The sequence below is a fragment of the Pinus tabuliformis genome, chromosome 1_1, assembly GCF_031772625.1.
Source record: "Pinus tabuliformis cultivar Carrire ecotype Pingquan chromosome 1_1, CPIR1, whole genome shotgun sequence".
Classification (NCBI taxonomy): domain Eukaryota; kingdom Viridiplantae; phylum Streptophyta; class Pinopsida; order Pinales; family Pinaceae; genus Pinus; species Pinus tabuliformis.
In genome coordinates, this window is record NC_142297.1 from 804,143,787 (window position 1) to 804,160,939 (window position 17,153).

Genomic DNA, 17,153 nt, shown 5'->3' on the forward strand with positions numbered 1-17,153 from the left:
GGGAGGACAAGAATTTTATACAGAAGCATCAAGAACTACTCAAGCATTGAGGATGTCACTTTTTGAAGGAGAGGGGCATGTTAGGCCCCTATACTACTAGTGTAACCCCTTATTGTTATTAGTACAACCCCCTTATTATATTTTTGTACCCATGTAATCCCCATATTGTTATTATTGTGCCCCATAGAAGCCCCCTATTGTTATTATTGTGCCCTTACACTATTATTGTTATGTCAGCTCTGATTATATTATGACCCCTTAGACTCTTATATATAGAAAGGAGGTCTTGTCATTTATATCATCCAAGAATTGTTCATTTGTGTAATGTAAAGGAGGTTTCCCCCTCGAATAGGCTTATTTATAAGGCGTTGATCCATCTTTCCTATCTTTTTGTGAGTTAGTTTCATAACATAGTCGAACAACCACAAGGGTCAGTTTCCCTTGGCTATAAATATCCCCCTCATTTGTACATGAAAAGACTTTTCACCTCAGCTCCTTCCGCATAGCCAAGAGAGTTTGTAATATTTTCTTTGAGGAGTAAGTAGTGGCTCCAATGCCCCACTGACAGGGTTAGTGATGTATGGTGTAACGATGTGTCTTGCAACTTTCACTTAATTCAGAAGCCTGCGAACAAGACAACACGTTTTCACATATGTATTGTACTTGTTGTAAGGCTGATCTTTAACACTTGTAATGCATGTTTCTTTGACCTATGTTCTACATATGAACTGATTTATTTGTTGTAATGCATAATCTATTAATGGAAATGTGTTGTATATGCTGCTAATGTTGTCCTATCCGTGTCAAATGCTTTGCCGAATATTAGACAGGCCTTTCACATGAACCTTGCTGTAACAACCATTTCACTCATTTAGACTAATTCATAAGTGTTGTACGTATTATATTACCTTGTATGTTGTTACTACCGCATCCGAGTGGATTGATCCACTGGAAGCTATGTATGTCCTTTGTGTTGTGTGTTCCTAGCCGAGTTGGGACTGATACCTTTCAACTTGGAACTCACCTTCACCTTCTTCCCCTCAAAGTGAAAGAACCATTGACATAAGTACACTTACACTCACCAGGAATGCGAACCTCAATTCCCGAAGACAAAGCATACCACTCTCATGTGTTGACAAGCAAGAGTTGAGGAAAATCCTCAAGATAATGGCAACCGAACCATGATATCGGATGGGACTCCCACTCCAAACAGTGTGAGGTCTAGTTGGGAATTCATACTGGGGTGATCCACTAAATGTTGGTGGGTGCAGCACTATCAACATCTGGGGGTGAATCTCTAGAACTTGCTTGCCTTCCAGGATCATCTGGTATGTGGTGTTGAATTTTGGATCACTCTTGTAAAGATGCAACCATACAGAAGTCTCATTTTATAAGAGTTGAGTACAATGGTCAATTCCATAACCGGCGGTCGACTGAGGTAGTCTGCAACATTATTGGTTCTTCCCTTCTTGTACTTAATGTTCAAATTGAACTGTTGAAGATATGTGGAACATTTTTTATGGCAACCATTCTGCAATTTTCCTTGTGTATGTATAAACTACAGGGGTCAGTGGTATATGTGGATGACCGTTTCCTTCCCTGGAATGTAATTCTTCCATTATTATCAAACCTACACAATGGGATACATTTCTTTATCATAGGTGGGATACTTTTGGACTGTATCTGGAAGTGTATCACTGTGATATGCCACAAGATGCCCCTACTCGGTAAGAAATACACCAATAGCATAGTTGGAGGCATTTGTCTCAATTTCAAATGGTTGTTGCAGTTCTGGTAATGTGAGCATTAGTGTAGATTAGAGAAGATGATTCAACTCAGAAAACATCTTCTATTGGGATTCAGACCAAAAGAAAATTTCTTTCGCTTCGCCTTTGGTGGCTTGACTCAAAGGCTAAGTGATATGAGAGAATCCCAAAATGAAGTTGTGGTAAAAATTAGCAAGACCCAGAAAGTTGTGGAGCTCTATTAGAGTGGTTGGGGTTAGCCAATCATGAATAACTTGTATCTAGGCTATGTCCACATGCACACCCTTCTCATCAATGATGTACCCCAGATATTGAACCTGGGTCATACCAAAAGTGTACTTGTCAAAATTGGCACACAATTTGTGTTTGTGTACGGTTTGGAGGACTTGTCGAATATGGTGTAGGTTCTCTTCCCAAGTTTAGATAAAGATCAAGATGTTGTCCAAATAAACTACCAAGAATGAGTTGGTGAAGGGCCGCAAGATGTCATCCATCAGCCTCATGAAGGTTGTGGGGTCATTCATCAACCCAAAAGGGCATGAACAACCTTTCGAAAAGGCCCTCCTTGTATTTGAAGGCAGTCTTCCACAAATCAGAGGGTTCAATTGGTACCTAGAGATAAGAGGCCTTCAAGTTAATCTTGCTACAATATTCTGCCTCCCTTGAGTTGGTCTAGAATGTCATCAATCTGTGGGATTGGATACCTATTCTGGACAGTGATATTATTAAGCACCCAATAGTTAATATAAATCCTCCAAGGTACATCCTTCTTCTGTACCAACACGATCGAGCTCCCACAAGGTGATGAACTTGAATTTATGTGCCCTTTCTGCAAAAACTCCTGAATCCACCTTTCTATTTCATCATTCTCCAGAACAAAGTGTCGATAGATCAATCCATTTGATAGCGACACACCCAGGGTTAGATCAATGGAGTGCTTGATGTGACAATGTAGGGATACCCTTGTGGGTGAGGTTAAGATGTACTTGTACTACTCCACAACCTTGTCCATATGCTATTTCCATGTGGAGGGGCCATGTTTAGAGGTTATGGATGTGCAACAATATTCTTCTTTCCCTGAGGGAAAATCATAATGAAGACAAAATTCCTAGTCTTGGAAATGATCTTACTACATTTCTTAGCAGAGATCAAAGAGATGACAGTAGGCAATGCTACATCTAGTATCTTGTATAACTTGTTTCCCAAAGTGATAATAACAGTGTGAGGGCTAGACTCAGGACGACGAGCTGAGCACGGTGGTACCATTCAATTCTTACTGAATTTTTTTTTTTTGGGCTGTCCCAAATCTCAAGAACATCTGATCGGTGCATGGTAGAAACTAGAGCTCAAGCTATGGCCAATGAGAAGATTGACAAACTTGAAAAAACCTTGCAATCCATCCAGAGTCAACTTGACAGACTATCTCTCCTAATCCCGAAGGGCAAGGAGGAAGCCCACAAGGAGGCATATAATGGCAATGGACACAGTGAGGGTGAGTCTAGCCACTCTCCTCACATCTGGCGCACCCAGCAACAATCCCGTCAGCAACCTCCCAAATTGGATATGCATAAATTTGACGGTTCTCACCCAGCAGCATGGATAGCACAAATGGAGCAATATTTCAATCTGAATAACATCTTAGATGATGAGACTCAGCTTATGGTGGGGAGCATGTACTTGGAAAATGAAAGGTGGCAATGGCGGGAATGGCATCAACGTTTCAATGGACCTTTTCGGGCTTGGACCAACTTCAAAAAAGCTCTTACAGACCGCTTTGACTAGGAATCTTCTTTTTTGGGCCGTGTTACTAAGCTCCGACAGACTGGCATAGTGGATGAATATATTACAGACTTTGAAGCCTTAGCCTTCCACACTTGGGGTCTCTCAGATGTGTTTTGCACTGAATATTTTACCAGTGGTCTTAAAGAAGCCATAAAAGCCCAAGTCCTACTGCACCACCCTCCCACATGGACGAAGGCTTGAAAGGTAGCTCATAACGTGGAACGTGCGTTAGCAGCCCAGTACAGTTGCCCAAATTTCTCCGCTAAAGGTCACCCCCACAGGCTGACAACACGACTCAAACACTTAAGGTCCAAAAGGTGTCACCTGCAGAAATGGCCGAAAGAAGAAAGCAAGGATTATGTTACTACTGTGATGAAAAATACTCCCCAGGTCATAAATGCAAGGAGCCCAATTTTTTTCAAATTGATGCCAATGACTACAGCTCATCAAAGGAAGATCCACCACTTGAGGAACATGAGGTGGTAGAAGAGGACAACCAAAAGGACAATGTCTCTGACGAACCAGTTATTTCGTTGCATGATTTGGCAGGGATTTCTTCACCTCAAACTCTCAAAATCAAAGGTTTTATTAAACATTGCCCAGTAGTAGTCTTGATTGATAGTGGAAGTACACATAATTTCATCCATCAAAAAGTCATGGAAACAGTGCATTGTTTTGTACGAGCAGTTTCTAACTTCCAAGTCCAAATTGCGGATGGGGGCACAATGAAATGTGAAGGCCACTGTGAAAATGTCAAACTTCAAATGGGGGATTATCAGTTGAAAACCCACATGTTTGCCATACACATGGGAGGTTGCGACATTGTCCTCGGCGCTGAATGGCTCCACAATCTTGGGCCAATCACAATGGATTTCCAGCAGTTATATATGAGTTTTAAGCAAAACAACTCCACACATACCCTCCGTGGACTCCAGGCGAGAGCTCCCTCTATCATCAGCTTGCATAGGATGGAAAAATTGCTAAAAAAGGGCCATCATGGAGTTATAGCTCAATTTAATGCCATCCAGGCAGTCGCTACCAAGTCTCTGCCGATTCATCCTGAGATGCAACAGATTTTAAATAACCATCTGCCAGTCTTTGACAAGCCTCATCAACTTCCACCCTCGAGAGGGGAACATGATCATAGCATCACCTTGGTTCTAGGGGCCCAACCCCCCACTGTGCGCCCCTACAGATATCCGTTCACCCAAAAAAATGAAATAGAAAAAATAATCAAGGAACTTTTGGAAGCAGGTGTCATTCGTCCCAGCATTAGTCCTTATTCATCACCAGTGGTCATGGTGCTCAAGAAAGATGGGGAGTGGCGGATGTGTCCAGACTTCAGGGTCCTCAATAAGTTGACAGTCAAAGATAAATTTCCCATCCCGGTGGTTGATGATTTGCTGGATGAACTCAATGGGGCTCAATTCTTCACTAAGCTGGATCTTCGCTCAAGCTACCACCAAATTCGCATGAAGGAAGTCAAAATTCCAAAGACTACTTTCCGAACTCATGAAGGCCATTATGAGTTCCTGGTCATGCCATTTGGTCTTTGTAATGCCCCATCTACTTTTCAGAGCCTTATGAACCACCTTCTCAAACCATATCTCAGGAAATTTGTACTTGTCTTCTTCGATAACATCCTCATCTATAGTTGCACTTGGGCCGCACATCTTTAGCATGTAGATCTACTCTTGCAACTACTCCGCAAGCATAAATTATTTGTCAAGATGTCCAAGTGTTCGTTTGGCATGGAAGAAGTTGAGTATTTGGGCCACATTGTGGGGCGTGAAGGTGTCAAGGTGGACCCCAAAAAGATCTAGTCAATGCAGGATTGGCCTCAACCTAGGACCTTGAAGAGCCTGAGAGGATTTTTGGGTCTCACAAGCTATTATCGCAAATTTTTCCGCAATTATGGTCGCATCGTGAAGCCCCTCACTCAACTCCTAAAGAAAAATTCATTCTTCTGGAATGAGGACACACAACAGGCCTTTATAGCTCTCAAAAATGCCATGTGTTCCACTCTCGTCTTAGCACTACCTGATTTCACCAAATCTTTTGTTATTGAATGTGATGCTTCGGTTACGGGTATTGGGGCGGTCTTAATGCAGGAAGGACGACCTTTGGCCTTCACAAGTCAACAACTAAGTGGGAAGAATCTGGGCCAATCTACCTACGAGAAGGAAATGATGGCCATCTTACATGCAGTAGAGACCTGGCGACCTTACTTATTGGGGCGACGTTTCCAAATCCGCACAGACCATCGCAGTCTTAAATATTTTTTGGAGCAACGCCTATCCTCCCCACAAAAAAATAAATGGCTCGCCAAAATGTTGGGATATGTTTATGAGATCGTTTACAAGAAAGGGCAAGACAATAGTGTAGCAGATGCATTATCTCGCCAATTTGAGGAGGAAAGTACCCTGCTAGCAATTTCCCTTCCCATTCCAGAATGGATTGAAGAGGCTCATAGGGAATCGTTTTCACATCCCAGGCTCTGCCAACTCATTTCTCAATTGCAGGTGGATCCAAATTCCACCAAGGGTTATTCGTAGCAGGATGAGATTCTTCGCTATAGGGACAGAGTCGTAATATCACCAACTTCCACCCTCAAAAGTCGCATTTTGGCAGAATTGCACTCATCCCCCATTACAGGACATTCAGGCTTTCAGAAGACATATGCTCGCACCAGAAGATCATTTTTTTGGACAGGCATGAAAAAGGACATCCTTACTTTTGTAGCAGAATGTGATGTCTGTCAACGCCACAAAGGGGAGACTGTCAATGCACAAGGCACATTACAACCGTTGCCCATCCCGACATCAATATGGACAGAGGTTTCTATGGATTTCATTACAGGTCTTCCAAAGTCAGGAAACAAGTTAGTCATCATGGTGGTTGTGGATAGACTTTCGAAGTATGCTCATTTCTGCACCCTACCCCACCCGTTTACACCGACTTTGGTCACTCAATCTTTCATGGATCAGATCTTCAAATTGCATGGCATGCCCACTTCTATTGTGTCCGATCGCGACCCGATCTTCACCAGTAATTTTTGGCAGGAACTCTTCAGGCTACAAGGCACTCAACTAAAACTCAGTACTTCCTATCATCCACAAATGGATGGTCAAACTGAAGCAGTCAGCAAATGTCTGGAAACCTACCTTAGGTTTTTCACTTCAGAAAAGAAACATCTTTGGGTACAATGGTTACCTCTGGCTGAATGGTGGTATAACACCAACTATCATGCCACCACCAAAATGAATCCCTACGAAGCAGTATATGGTCAACTCCCTCCTTCCCCTACTTCTTATATCAAGGGGTGCTCAAAGGTACAAGCAGTGGATCAACTCCTACAACACCGCGTAACCATGCTCGCCCATCTTAAAGAGAATCTTCATCAAGCTCAAAACCACATGAAGCAACAGGTAGACCAGTATCGCTCAGAGCGCCAATTTCAAGAAGGGGATCAGGTCTTTTTGAGGCTGCAACCATATAAGCAAACATCACTCAAAGACAAGGGTTGTCAAAAACTATCCCCAAAATTCTATAGACCATATTAAGTACTTCAGCGCATTGGAGAAGTGGCTTACAAGTTGGTTTTGCCACCTACTTCAAAAATCCATCCAGTTTTCCATGTCTCATGCCTCAAGAAAGTGATCGGGAACAATTGCAGAATTCAAACCAATCTACCTGAATTGGACGAAGAAGGGTCAATCTGGCTCCAACCTGAACAGGTCCTAGACACACGAGACAGGCACCTGCAGGGCCGCCTGATTAGGGAAGTCCTCGTCAAGTGGAAAGACACCTCTCTGGAAGATGCAACTTGGGAACCAGCCACTATTCTTTAGCAGTTTCCGCAACTTCAGCCTTGAGGACAAGGCTAGTCTTAAGGGGGAGGGCATGTTAAGGTCCCACTCTAACCCCCTTATTTATGTAATGGGATCAAGTCATAATCAAGAGTCAATAAAGCCCATATTAATAATTGTAAGTGGTTAACCCACAATTAATGATGGGACCACAGTTAGTTGCAAATGGGTCGTAGTATTAGATAGATGGTATTAATAAAACCCATGGTATTGATCCGTGGTATTGCATGTATGAGTCATATATAAAGGATAGAGACTCCCTGACAGGAGCATCGTGTCTTATTTTTGAATCGAGCTCTGCTCTATTGGAGGTTGCCCCCACGAAGAGGCCAGTGAACATTCCTTTCTGAATAATAAAATATTTGCTGTTGTCTCTCATTAATCTATGTTCTGGGTATCTTTCTTCACATATTCTGTATTTGGGTATCTTTGAATATATGGGATTGGTTTGTCTTCAAATGAAATAGAGTTGTGGGCCAAACATATTCCCCAAGTGACCAAGAAGGGAACTATCCTAAAATAATTCAACTCTCTTCTTATAAACCACTCTTGGAACTTCATATGCATAGTCCCTTTATGCCACAAATATCGAAAACGTAATGAAGTCTCCAAATCCTTCCAAACCTACATCAAGAATGGGCAAGATAAGAAAAGGTGAAAGTAGTCTACTCTTTTGTTTTACACATTGAACACCTTCTAAGGACAATCTTGTTCGTCTTTTGAAGAAATTCCCAAGTCAATACTCTATCATTCATAATCATCCACATGAGTCATATACTCTCAGGTGGAGCCTTAATCTTCCACAATTTTGACCGCCACCACTTGATCTTAGCATAAATGAGGGATTGTAGAGATAACAATTAAACTTCACAGTTGAATCACTCAAAGTCTTATATGTTTCACATGCTAAATATTTGAGATCACCACTCAACCTTATATGGACCCTTTTCAATTTAGTTATAAAGTACTCCCATCCTTGACTCATCTTATCATTCAACTCTAATGATGGCACCAACAACTATCCTTGGGACCAAAGGGTAGTTTGAGTTGGATTGATAACCATATTTAGTGTGCAACTCCCTAACTCTTCCAATGTTAGGACCATATTTTCAATGGGAAATATCTCTTGACCACATCCCATGATTGCATTAATTTGTATCCTCACCTATGCCCCATTTCAAACCCTCAATGCCAAGTACGTACCAATCATAAGGAAGGTTAATGCCATGGATAACCATTGATTTTATGCATTTTTTTTACTTCTCCTCTCCATTCTTATCTAGTCCAATAGATAATTTGTTGCAATATATTTCTATATGATTATGCTCCTCTAAAAAAAATTATTTTGTAATTGAATTGCACAAAGACTTTGTAGCTAAGGATTGAATATATATATATATATATATATAAGCATGGATTTGTCGGCCTTGGAAAATTTCATAAGAGTTAAATAAAATGTTTAGGCCAATGTTACTTTATTTCTAAAGAAAGTTAAGTTCAACATCATATATGAATTTAAAGATGAATAGATGGATATTCATGTCAATTAAATGATTTGAGTGGGCTTAATAGTTAAGAGCATGTGCTTCCTCCTAAGAAGTCACAGGTTCAAAGCAGAAGAGGGATAGAGTATGTATGCTTTTGTAGACTTTAGTAGCCAAATACATGAGGTCTTATACACCAATTTAGTGTCTAACTTAATAGTAACCTTAAAATTAGATAATAATAATAATAGTTATATAATTGTCAAAAATTCAAATGAGATTATTAGACTATTATTACACCAAATTTTCTTGCAATGTCTTTATCATAACATTTTAACCCTATCCAAGTTTTCTTTCCACCCTCGGGACTGTGCCTAAAGAAATTATATATGATAAAAAATAGTATTTCCTCCTATGTGGCTCAAGAAATTATACCTAATAAAAAAATTGGATTTTCTCTCTAAAAGAGAAAAAGTTAACGCAAATCACAATTATGGCATAATGGAAGATACTCACATAAAGTGATATTGACACCCAGATATGCATCTTCGCAAATCATAATTATGACATGATGCAAGATACTCATGTAAAGTGATATTGACATCCAATATGCATCTTCTTCAAATGTGTAGAGCTTCCGTTTGGATGATAGGGAAACAAACATTCTATTCCTCTCTCTTGCAATTTCACCATTCTTATTGATAGGGAAACAAACATTTTATTCCTCTCCCTTGGCATTGCAATTTCACACCTTTCTGTATTGATATTTGCACATCATCATATTTTGTTATTTCTATGTATCCAAATTCCAATTCCAATGGTAGATGCTTCTAGTTCTTTGGAGCAGTTTTCTCATCAAATTCACATATATTAGTGTTCATTATAAACAGAAATCAACATTTTTGAAGTATTTTCTCTTGCCAGAGTTTAGGAGACTATAATTTTACTCAAAAACTATTGGAAACCCGAGCTCCAGCTATTCAATTATGTATTTTATGGAAACTAATGCGCGTGGAGGTTTCCTCTGTGAAGTATTTTGTGTACACCCAACCCATCGGCTCCAACGCAATTTCACTCTTCTATCTCCGTGCCTGCACATCATCTTATCTTTTTATTTTTATCCATCCAGATTTCAATTTCAATTTCAATGGCAGATGCTTCGTCCTCGGCCTGCTCTGCGTCAAATTCTTACTCCCGGTGCCACGATGTTTTTATCAGCCATCGTGGGCCTGATATCAAGGACACCTTCGCCACCGCTGTCTATCGCAACCTTGCTGATCGTGGAGTGTGAGCCTTCCTTGACAAAGCCGGAAATGCAGGTTGGAGATCCCATTACCTCGCAATTACAAGACGCTATTCGAGGCGCGAGTGTTCATGTGGCGCTTTTCACTCAGAATTATGCCCAATCGAATTGGTGCCTCGATGAGCTGCTCTTCATGGTGGAGTCCGCCAAGTCCGGCGGGGCTACCCTTCTTCCTGTATTTCACGACGTCAAGCCTGCTCATCTCTGGTGGATGGACAAAGATAAATCTGGACCGTACGCTGTAGCCCTGCGCGAACTCGAAGAGAAACGGGGATATGGCATCCAAAAAGTCTAGAATTGGAGAAATGCTCTTTCTTATGTTGCAGATATAAGCGGCTTGGAGCTAGCCAAGTTTAAAGGGTGAGGATCTATCATTGTATTACAAGTTACAAGTTTTTAATCTCCATAGGGTATTTTATTGATTTACGTAGATATATGACAACTTGGGTGCTTTTTTCACTCGTTATTCACCTCTCTCTCAATGAATTTCCAGGGGCGAACTCGAGCACATGAGGTCGTGCAAAAGGGTTGTGAATAAGGTTGTGCAAAGCGTTGTGAATAAGGTTCCAAAACCACCCTTGTTTGTGGCAAAACATCCAACCGGTCTCCAACAAAAAGTAGAAGAGTTTGAACGGCGTGTGCGATGGGGCCGGCAGAAGGACGAGCAGGCATGCAAAGTTGTGGGGATTGTGGGATCTGGAGGAGTTGGAAAAACCACAGTGGCCAAGCAATTCTTCAATGCTAACAGACCAATTTACGACGGATCGTCTTTTCTGTTCGATGTGGCCAAAAGGTCTTTACCATCTTTACAGAGGAAACTTATTAAGGATCTTAAAGGTATAGATATCGAAATTCAGAGTTCCGTCGAAGGGTTGGGAGAACCTGAGAGGAACCTGTCCAATTGTTACGGTGTCATAGTATTAGATGATATAGGAGTCTGTCTAACGAGGTAGAGGAATTGTCAAAAAATCTTGTAGAAGCCGTGTTTGATTTGTGTTTTTTATAGTTAAAATGGATCAGCACCATCAAAAACTTTAAAATACTTAAAATTTTGAAGTTTAACAATTATAACTTGGATTTACAAAATTCATTGCCAGATTTTCTCTAAATATAACTAGAATTTCCATAACTTTTTAGGCAACTCCTCTGCCTCCTTAGACTAGACGGATGATATAGATAATGGTGATCAACTCTATTCCTTCTCGCCAATAAAGAATGTAGTTCACAACAATAGTTTGCTTTCGGTTTCAACTCGGGACAAGCAGGTTCTTAGAAGTGCAAACATCGAAGTCATTTATCACTTAAATGAAGTTAATACAAAACACTCCCGAGAGCTTTTTTGCTTTCATGCTTTTTCAAAGCCACGTCCACCACCAGAATTTAATGATGTTGTAGATGGCTTTTTAAAGCCCTGCGGTGGATTGCCACTATTTCTGAAAGTGCTTGGGGCTTCGCTATGTGGGAAAAATAGCATATTTTAGTGTCAAGAGCTGTTGAATGGATTTGGTTGTTAAAAATATTTGGCGAATTTAATTTTTGTTTTTGCAACGGGGAGAGACAGAGAGTTATGACTTTCGCGAAGCTACTTTCATGAAATTAGGTTCTCGCACCGTGACATAGATTTCACGGATCTACCTTCGCGAACCGCGAGGCTAATTTCCCAAACTTGGATTTTGCGCACCTCAGAACTATTCCAGAGACTTAAAGAATACTCAGTAAAAATAACAAGATAGGTTTGGAGCAACACACTAAAACTTAGTATTTATTTCTTAAACATGAAAATACATCTACATGAGACTGTGCAGGTCATTTATAAAATAAAATAAAATTTTACAGAGATTTAAAATTACGTGGAGTAACACACAATAAAACAGAGTAACTATTGTTTTCACGCGCCCACCAAAAATTGTTCCACCATTTTCTCCACATTTAAAATTACGTGGAGTAACACACAATAAAACAGAGTAACTATTGTTTTCACGCGCCCACCAAAAATTGTTCCACCATTTTCTCCACATAGGCTTGTGCTCTTTTCTTACTCTCTAACCTCTCTACACAATCTAACTCTTACAAAATGACTTTTACGTTCATATATAACTCAACATACAATTTTACATTTAATTCATGACAGAAGGAAATTAATTTTGATGTTGTTGTTGAGTGTGATCAGAGTCGCGCAGGTGTTTCTGGAGTCTGGGCAAGGTTGTTGAATTAATGTTTGCCCATATCTGTTTACCTAAGTACATAAATTATTTAGATGCCTTTGTTGGGTTTCTGAATGGTTTGCGTCTGACTTCAAACCTTCTATCTTCATGCTAAGACACAACCTGCAAAAATGTCTTCAAGCAGAGACGCAACTTGCAAAAGTGTCTGGCATGTATGGCTGCTGTCGGGCTGTTTATTGCGGTGGTTAGGATTATTATTTCCAACACTCCCCCTTAATCACAACTACCACCATTGACAATTCCCAAACAGTTTCTGAGATAAACAAAATTTTCTCCTGCCAATGGCTTTGTGAAAATATCAACAAGCTGTTCCTGTGACCTGCAGTGCTGCAACACAATTTCATCATTGTTAATCAACTCTCTAATAAAATGATATTTAGCATCAATATGCTTGGTCCTTTCATGGAAGACATAATTCTTTGACAATGCAATTGCTGAGGTGTTGTCGCAAAAGATAGTTGTCGTGCCCTCTTGGTCATGACGAAGATCTCTCAACATCCTTCTCATCCAAACTGCCTGATACGTTGCTGCTGTTGCTGCGACATATTCAGCTTCTACTGTTGACAGTGAAACTATTGGCTGCTTCTTGGAGTCCCATGAAATGGCTCTGGAACTCAAATGAAAAACATATCCTGAGGTGCTCTTTCTGTCATCAACATTGCCTGCCCAATCACTGTCAGTGTAACCAACCAGCTTGAAATCATTGGTTGATGTGTGCAAAATGCCATATTATTTTGTCCCATTGACATACCTTAGAATCCTTTTCACTGCTTGCCAATGTGTCTCATTGGGTGTCTCCATGAACTTTGACACCAAACTTACTGCATACATTATATCTAGCCTAGTGGTGGTCAAATACATCAAGTTACCTATCATGCTTTTGTATAATGTCAGATTGACATTACTGCTACAATCTTCTTTGCTCAACTTCAACCCTATGACAGTTGGAGTTGGTGCGGACTTGTTGTTCTGCATTTTAAACCTCTCCAAAATTTCTACCACATACTTTGCTTGAGAGATACAAATGTCATTTTCTGTTTGCTTCACTTCTATGACCAAAAAATATCATAGCAATCCCAAGTCAGTGATTTAAAACTCACTCTTCATTACTTATTTAAAATCAGCGATGAGGAAATCATCACTGCCTGTAAAGATCAACTCATCTACATATAAGACGACAATGAGAATCTTACCTTCGCTCTCTTTGATGTAGAGAGTAGGCTCACTGTCACATTTGTTGAAACCATTATTCAACAAGTAAGTATCTATCCTGTTGTACCATGCGCGCGGTGCTTGCTTCAATCCATAAAGAGCTTTCTTCAATCGATATACTTTGTCTTCTTGTCCTTCAATCACATAACCAGGCGGTTGCGCAACATACACTTCCTCTTTCAGCACTCCATTCAAGAATGCTGACTTTACGTCCATCTGATACACTATCCATTTATGCTGCATGGCAATCGCCACAACTGCGCGCACTATCTCCATTTGCGTAACTGGCGCGAACGTCTCTGCATAATCTCTTCCATGCTGCTGCTTGTATCCTTTGACAACTAGCCTTGCTCTATGCCTTTCAATCTTTCCCACAATGTTGCTTTTGGTCTTGTAGACCCACTTTACCCCAATAATATGTTTTCCTTTCGGAAGGCTCACTAACTCCTATGTATCATTCCTTTCTATTGCTTCTATTTCTTCCTCCATTGCCGCACTCCATTTTTCTTCTTTGACTGCATCTTCAAAATGGATTGGGTCATCTACATGGCAAAATAATGCAAATAAGGAATTCAAACCTACGCCACTATCAACTTCATCTTGCTCATAAATTTCACTTAAATTTCAGAATTTTCGCCTTTTTGTGCTTGTTGAAAATGGACTTGATATGTCACTTGGTGTCGCGCTTCACGGTGTGCTTGGAGAAGCACTTGCTTGGCTACGCGAAACTGACCTATTATTTGTTGATGGCGTTGCTTGCTGCCTGCTTCGCTATGCTTGAATAGGAGTACAAGGAGTTACTGTTGAGGAATTACTTGTTGCCATTAATTCCTCTCTGTCCTCATGTGGTATGCATGCTTTGACATTGATTGTCTTTTCTAAACCTCCATCCCATGCTTCCTCTTCTATGAACTACACAACTTTGCTGATTATGACCTTCTTAGTTAATGGATTGCAGAGTTTGTATGCCTTGGATTCATTACTATATCCAACAAATATGCATTTCTCCCCCTTGTTGTACAACTTCTTTCTCAACTCATCCGGGACATGTGCATAAGCCAGACATCCAAAAACTCTCATGTGAGTGACACTATGCTTTCTTCCACTCCATGTCTCTTTAGGGACAATGTTCTAGACACTTTTGGTTGGACATCTATTCAAGATATATGCTGCATAAGCGACAACTTCAGCCCAATAGTCATTTGGAAAATGCTTTGTCTTCAACATACTCCTTGCCATCTCCATAATTGTCCTATTCTTCTTTTCTGCCACACCATTTTGCTGCGATGCATATCTTGTTGTAAATTGCTTATGAATTCCATGTTCCTTGCAAAATTGAAGGAAGTCATTTGAGATGTATTCTCCACCTCTGTTTGTCCTAAGGACTTTGATGAAATGTTCGCTTTGCTTTTCAACAAGAGCCTTGTATTGGTGAAAGCGCTCAAACAATTCACTTTTCTGTTTTAGGAGAAAGACCCATGTCTTCGTTGTGTAGTCATCTATGAAGGTCAGTACATAGTGACTGCCACCAATTGATGGTGTTTGCATTGGTCCACATAAATATGAGTGGACAATCTCCAAAGGTGCCTTTGCCTTCACTGACTTTCCTGTTGGAAATGTCTCTCTATGTTGCTTGCCCAATATACATCCCTCACATATGTTGTCTAATTTTTCTAAGAGTGGTAAACCCTTCACCATGCCTTTCCTATGCAGAAAATTCAGACCTCCAAAGTTGAGATGTCCAAATCTCAAGTGCCATAACAAGTTTTCATCTTTTACCTTTGCTTGAAAGTTTACTTGTGTGAAAGCTGCCCCTTTTCTTCCATTTTCTTGTGAGTTCATAGATAGTTGTGCTTGTGCACCTTCTTTCTGCAAATCTGATATTATTTTCAGGGGAAACATTCTATTGTCTGTCATCTGAACCTTTGCAATCAACTTTCTGCTTGGAGGCCTATCTAAAATTATGCACACATCATTTTTGAAGAAGACGTTGTAGCCTTTTTGCATGAACTATCCAACGCTCATGAGATTATATTTCAAATCGAGGACATAGTAAACATCAGAGATGTATTTCTTCTCCCCCTTCTTTGTTAGGATATTAACTCTTCCTTTTCCCATGACAGAAACTTTGTTATTAGTCCCTAATGTCACTTCAGATTTCACACTTTCATCTAGATTAGAAAACAGTTCTATGTTTCCTGACATGTGGTTGCTACACCCTGAATCTACATACCATATATCACTCTATTTTTCTTGTGCTACATTACAAGCTAGAAACATGCTATCATGGTTCTGATTTTCTCTTGTGAAATTTACACTTGGTTTGTTACTAATATCATATTGCTTCTTTCTACATTCATTTGCATAATGACCATACCTCTTACAGTAATGACATTGAACTTGAGATTTATCATACCTGTGACCTTGTGCTTGATTTTGGCTTGGGCCTTGACTTGGATTTTGATTTTTGCCTCTTCCACTTGAGCTTGAAAGGCTATTTCTTCCACCTCTGTGTGGGCTTCTTCCTCTTCCTCTAGCATATGAGCTTCCTCTGCCTCGACCTTGACCAAATGATACTTGTGTCATGAAGGCATGCTCCAATGAGGAGCTTGTTGCTCTATTCAGTCTATTTTCATGAGAAATTAGTGATGCATTAAGCTCATCCAATGTGAACTGTGAGAGATCCTTTGTTTCTTCTATGGCCACAACAATGGCCTCAAACCTTGCTGGTAGACTTCTCAAAACTTTCTCAACTATTCTTCTTTCCTCAAGTGCCTCACCATGAGACCTGATTTGAGTAACCATCCCACTTACATGTGTAAAAAATGAGTCTATATTATTAGACTCTTTCATACAAAGTGTTTCAAAATCTCTCCTCAACATTTGTAACTTTGTTGTCTTGACTTTTGCCATGCCTTGGTAAGCTGTCTGGAGGATGTCCCATGCTTGCTTAGACTTCATTGCTTCTGCAACCCTTGAGAAAATACTTTCATGAACTGCTTGAAAGATATGAAATAGGGCTTTTAAATCTTTCTTCCTGTTGTCCCTTAACACATCTCTTTCTGGTTGAGATAAGGCATTGTATGATGTTGCATCTACTGGTTCTTGAAAGCCATTCTCCACCAAATCCTAAATGTCTTGAGAAGAAAATAGGGTCTTCATTGTAATAGCCCAATAATCATAATTTTTGCCATTAAACTGAGGTATTTGAAGATTAGTCAAGTTTGTGCTTGATGTTGCCATTTCTGAGCATAAAAACAAACTTTCTACCTGCTGGTAAATTTGGTAAAAACAATGCACGCTAAAAAACAATTTTTACTGCTAGTAAAAACACTTGTTTTTACACTAATAGAGTTTAACTTGCTCTAATACCATGCGAAGCAGATTTCGTGGAGCTACCTTCGCGACGAGGCTAATTACCCAGACTTGGATTTCACGCACCTCAGAACTATTCCATAGAATTAATGAATACTCACAGTAAAAATAACAAGATAGGTTTGGAGCAACACACT

General features: G+C 40.1%; 1 protein-coding gene across 1 annotated transcript; it reads left to right on the top strand.

Annotated features, from left to right (window-relative positions):
• Positions 1-10,713: 10,713 nt before the first annotated feature.
• On the top strand, positions 10,714-11,157 carry LOC149216451 (disease resistance protein RPP2B-like). Its single transcript, XM_089389968.1, has one exon. It carries the CDS (start codon positions 10,714-10,716, stop codon positions 11,155-11,157), a length of 444 nt encoding a protein of 147 aa, XP_089246094.1.
• The last annotated feature ends 5,996 nt before the right edge of the window (positions 11,158-17,153 follow it).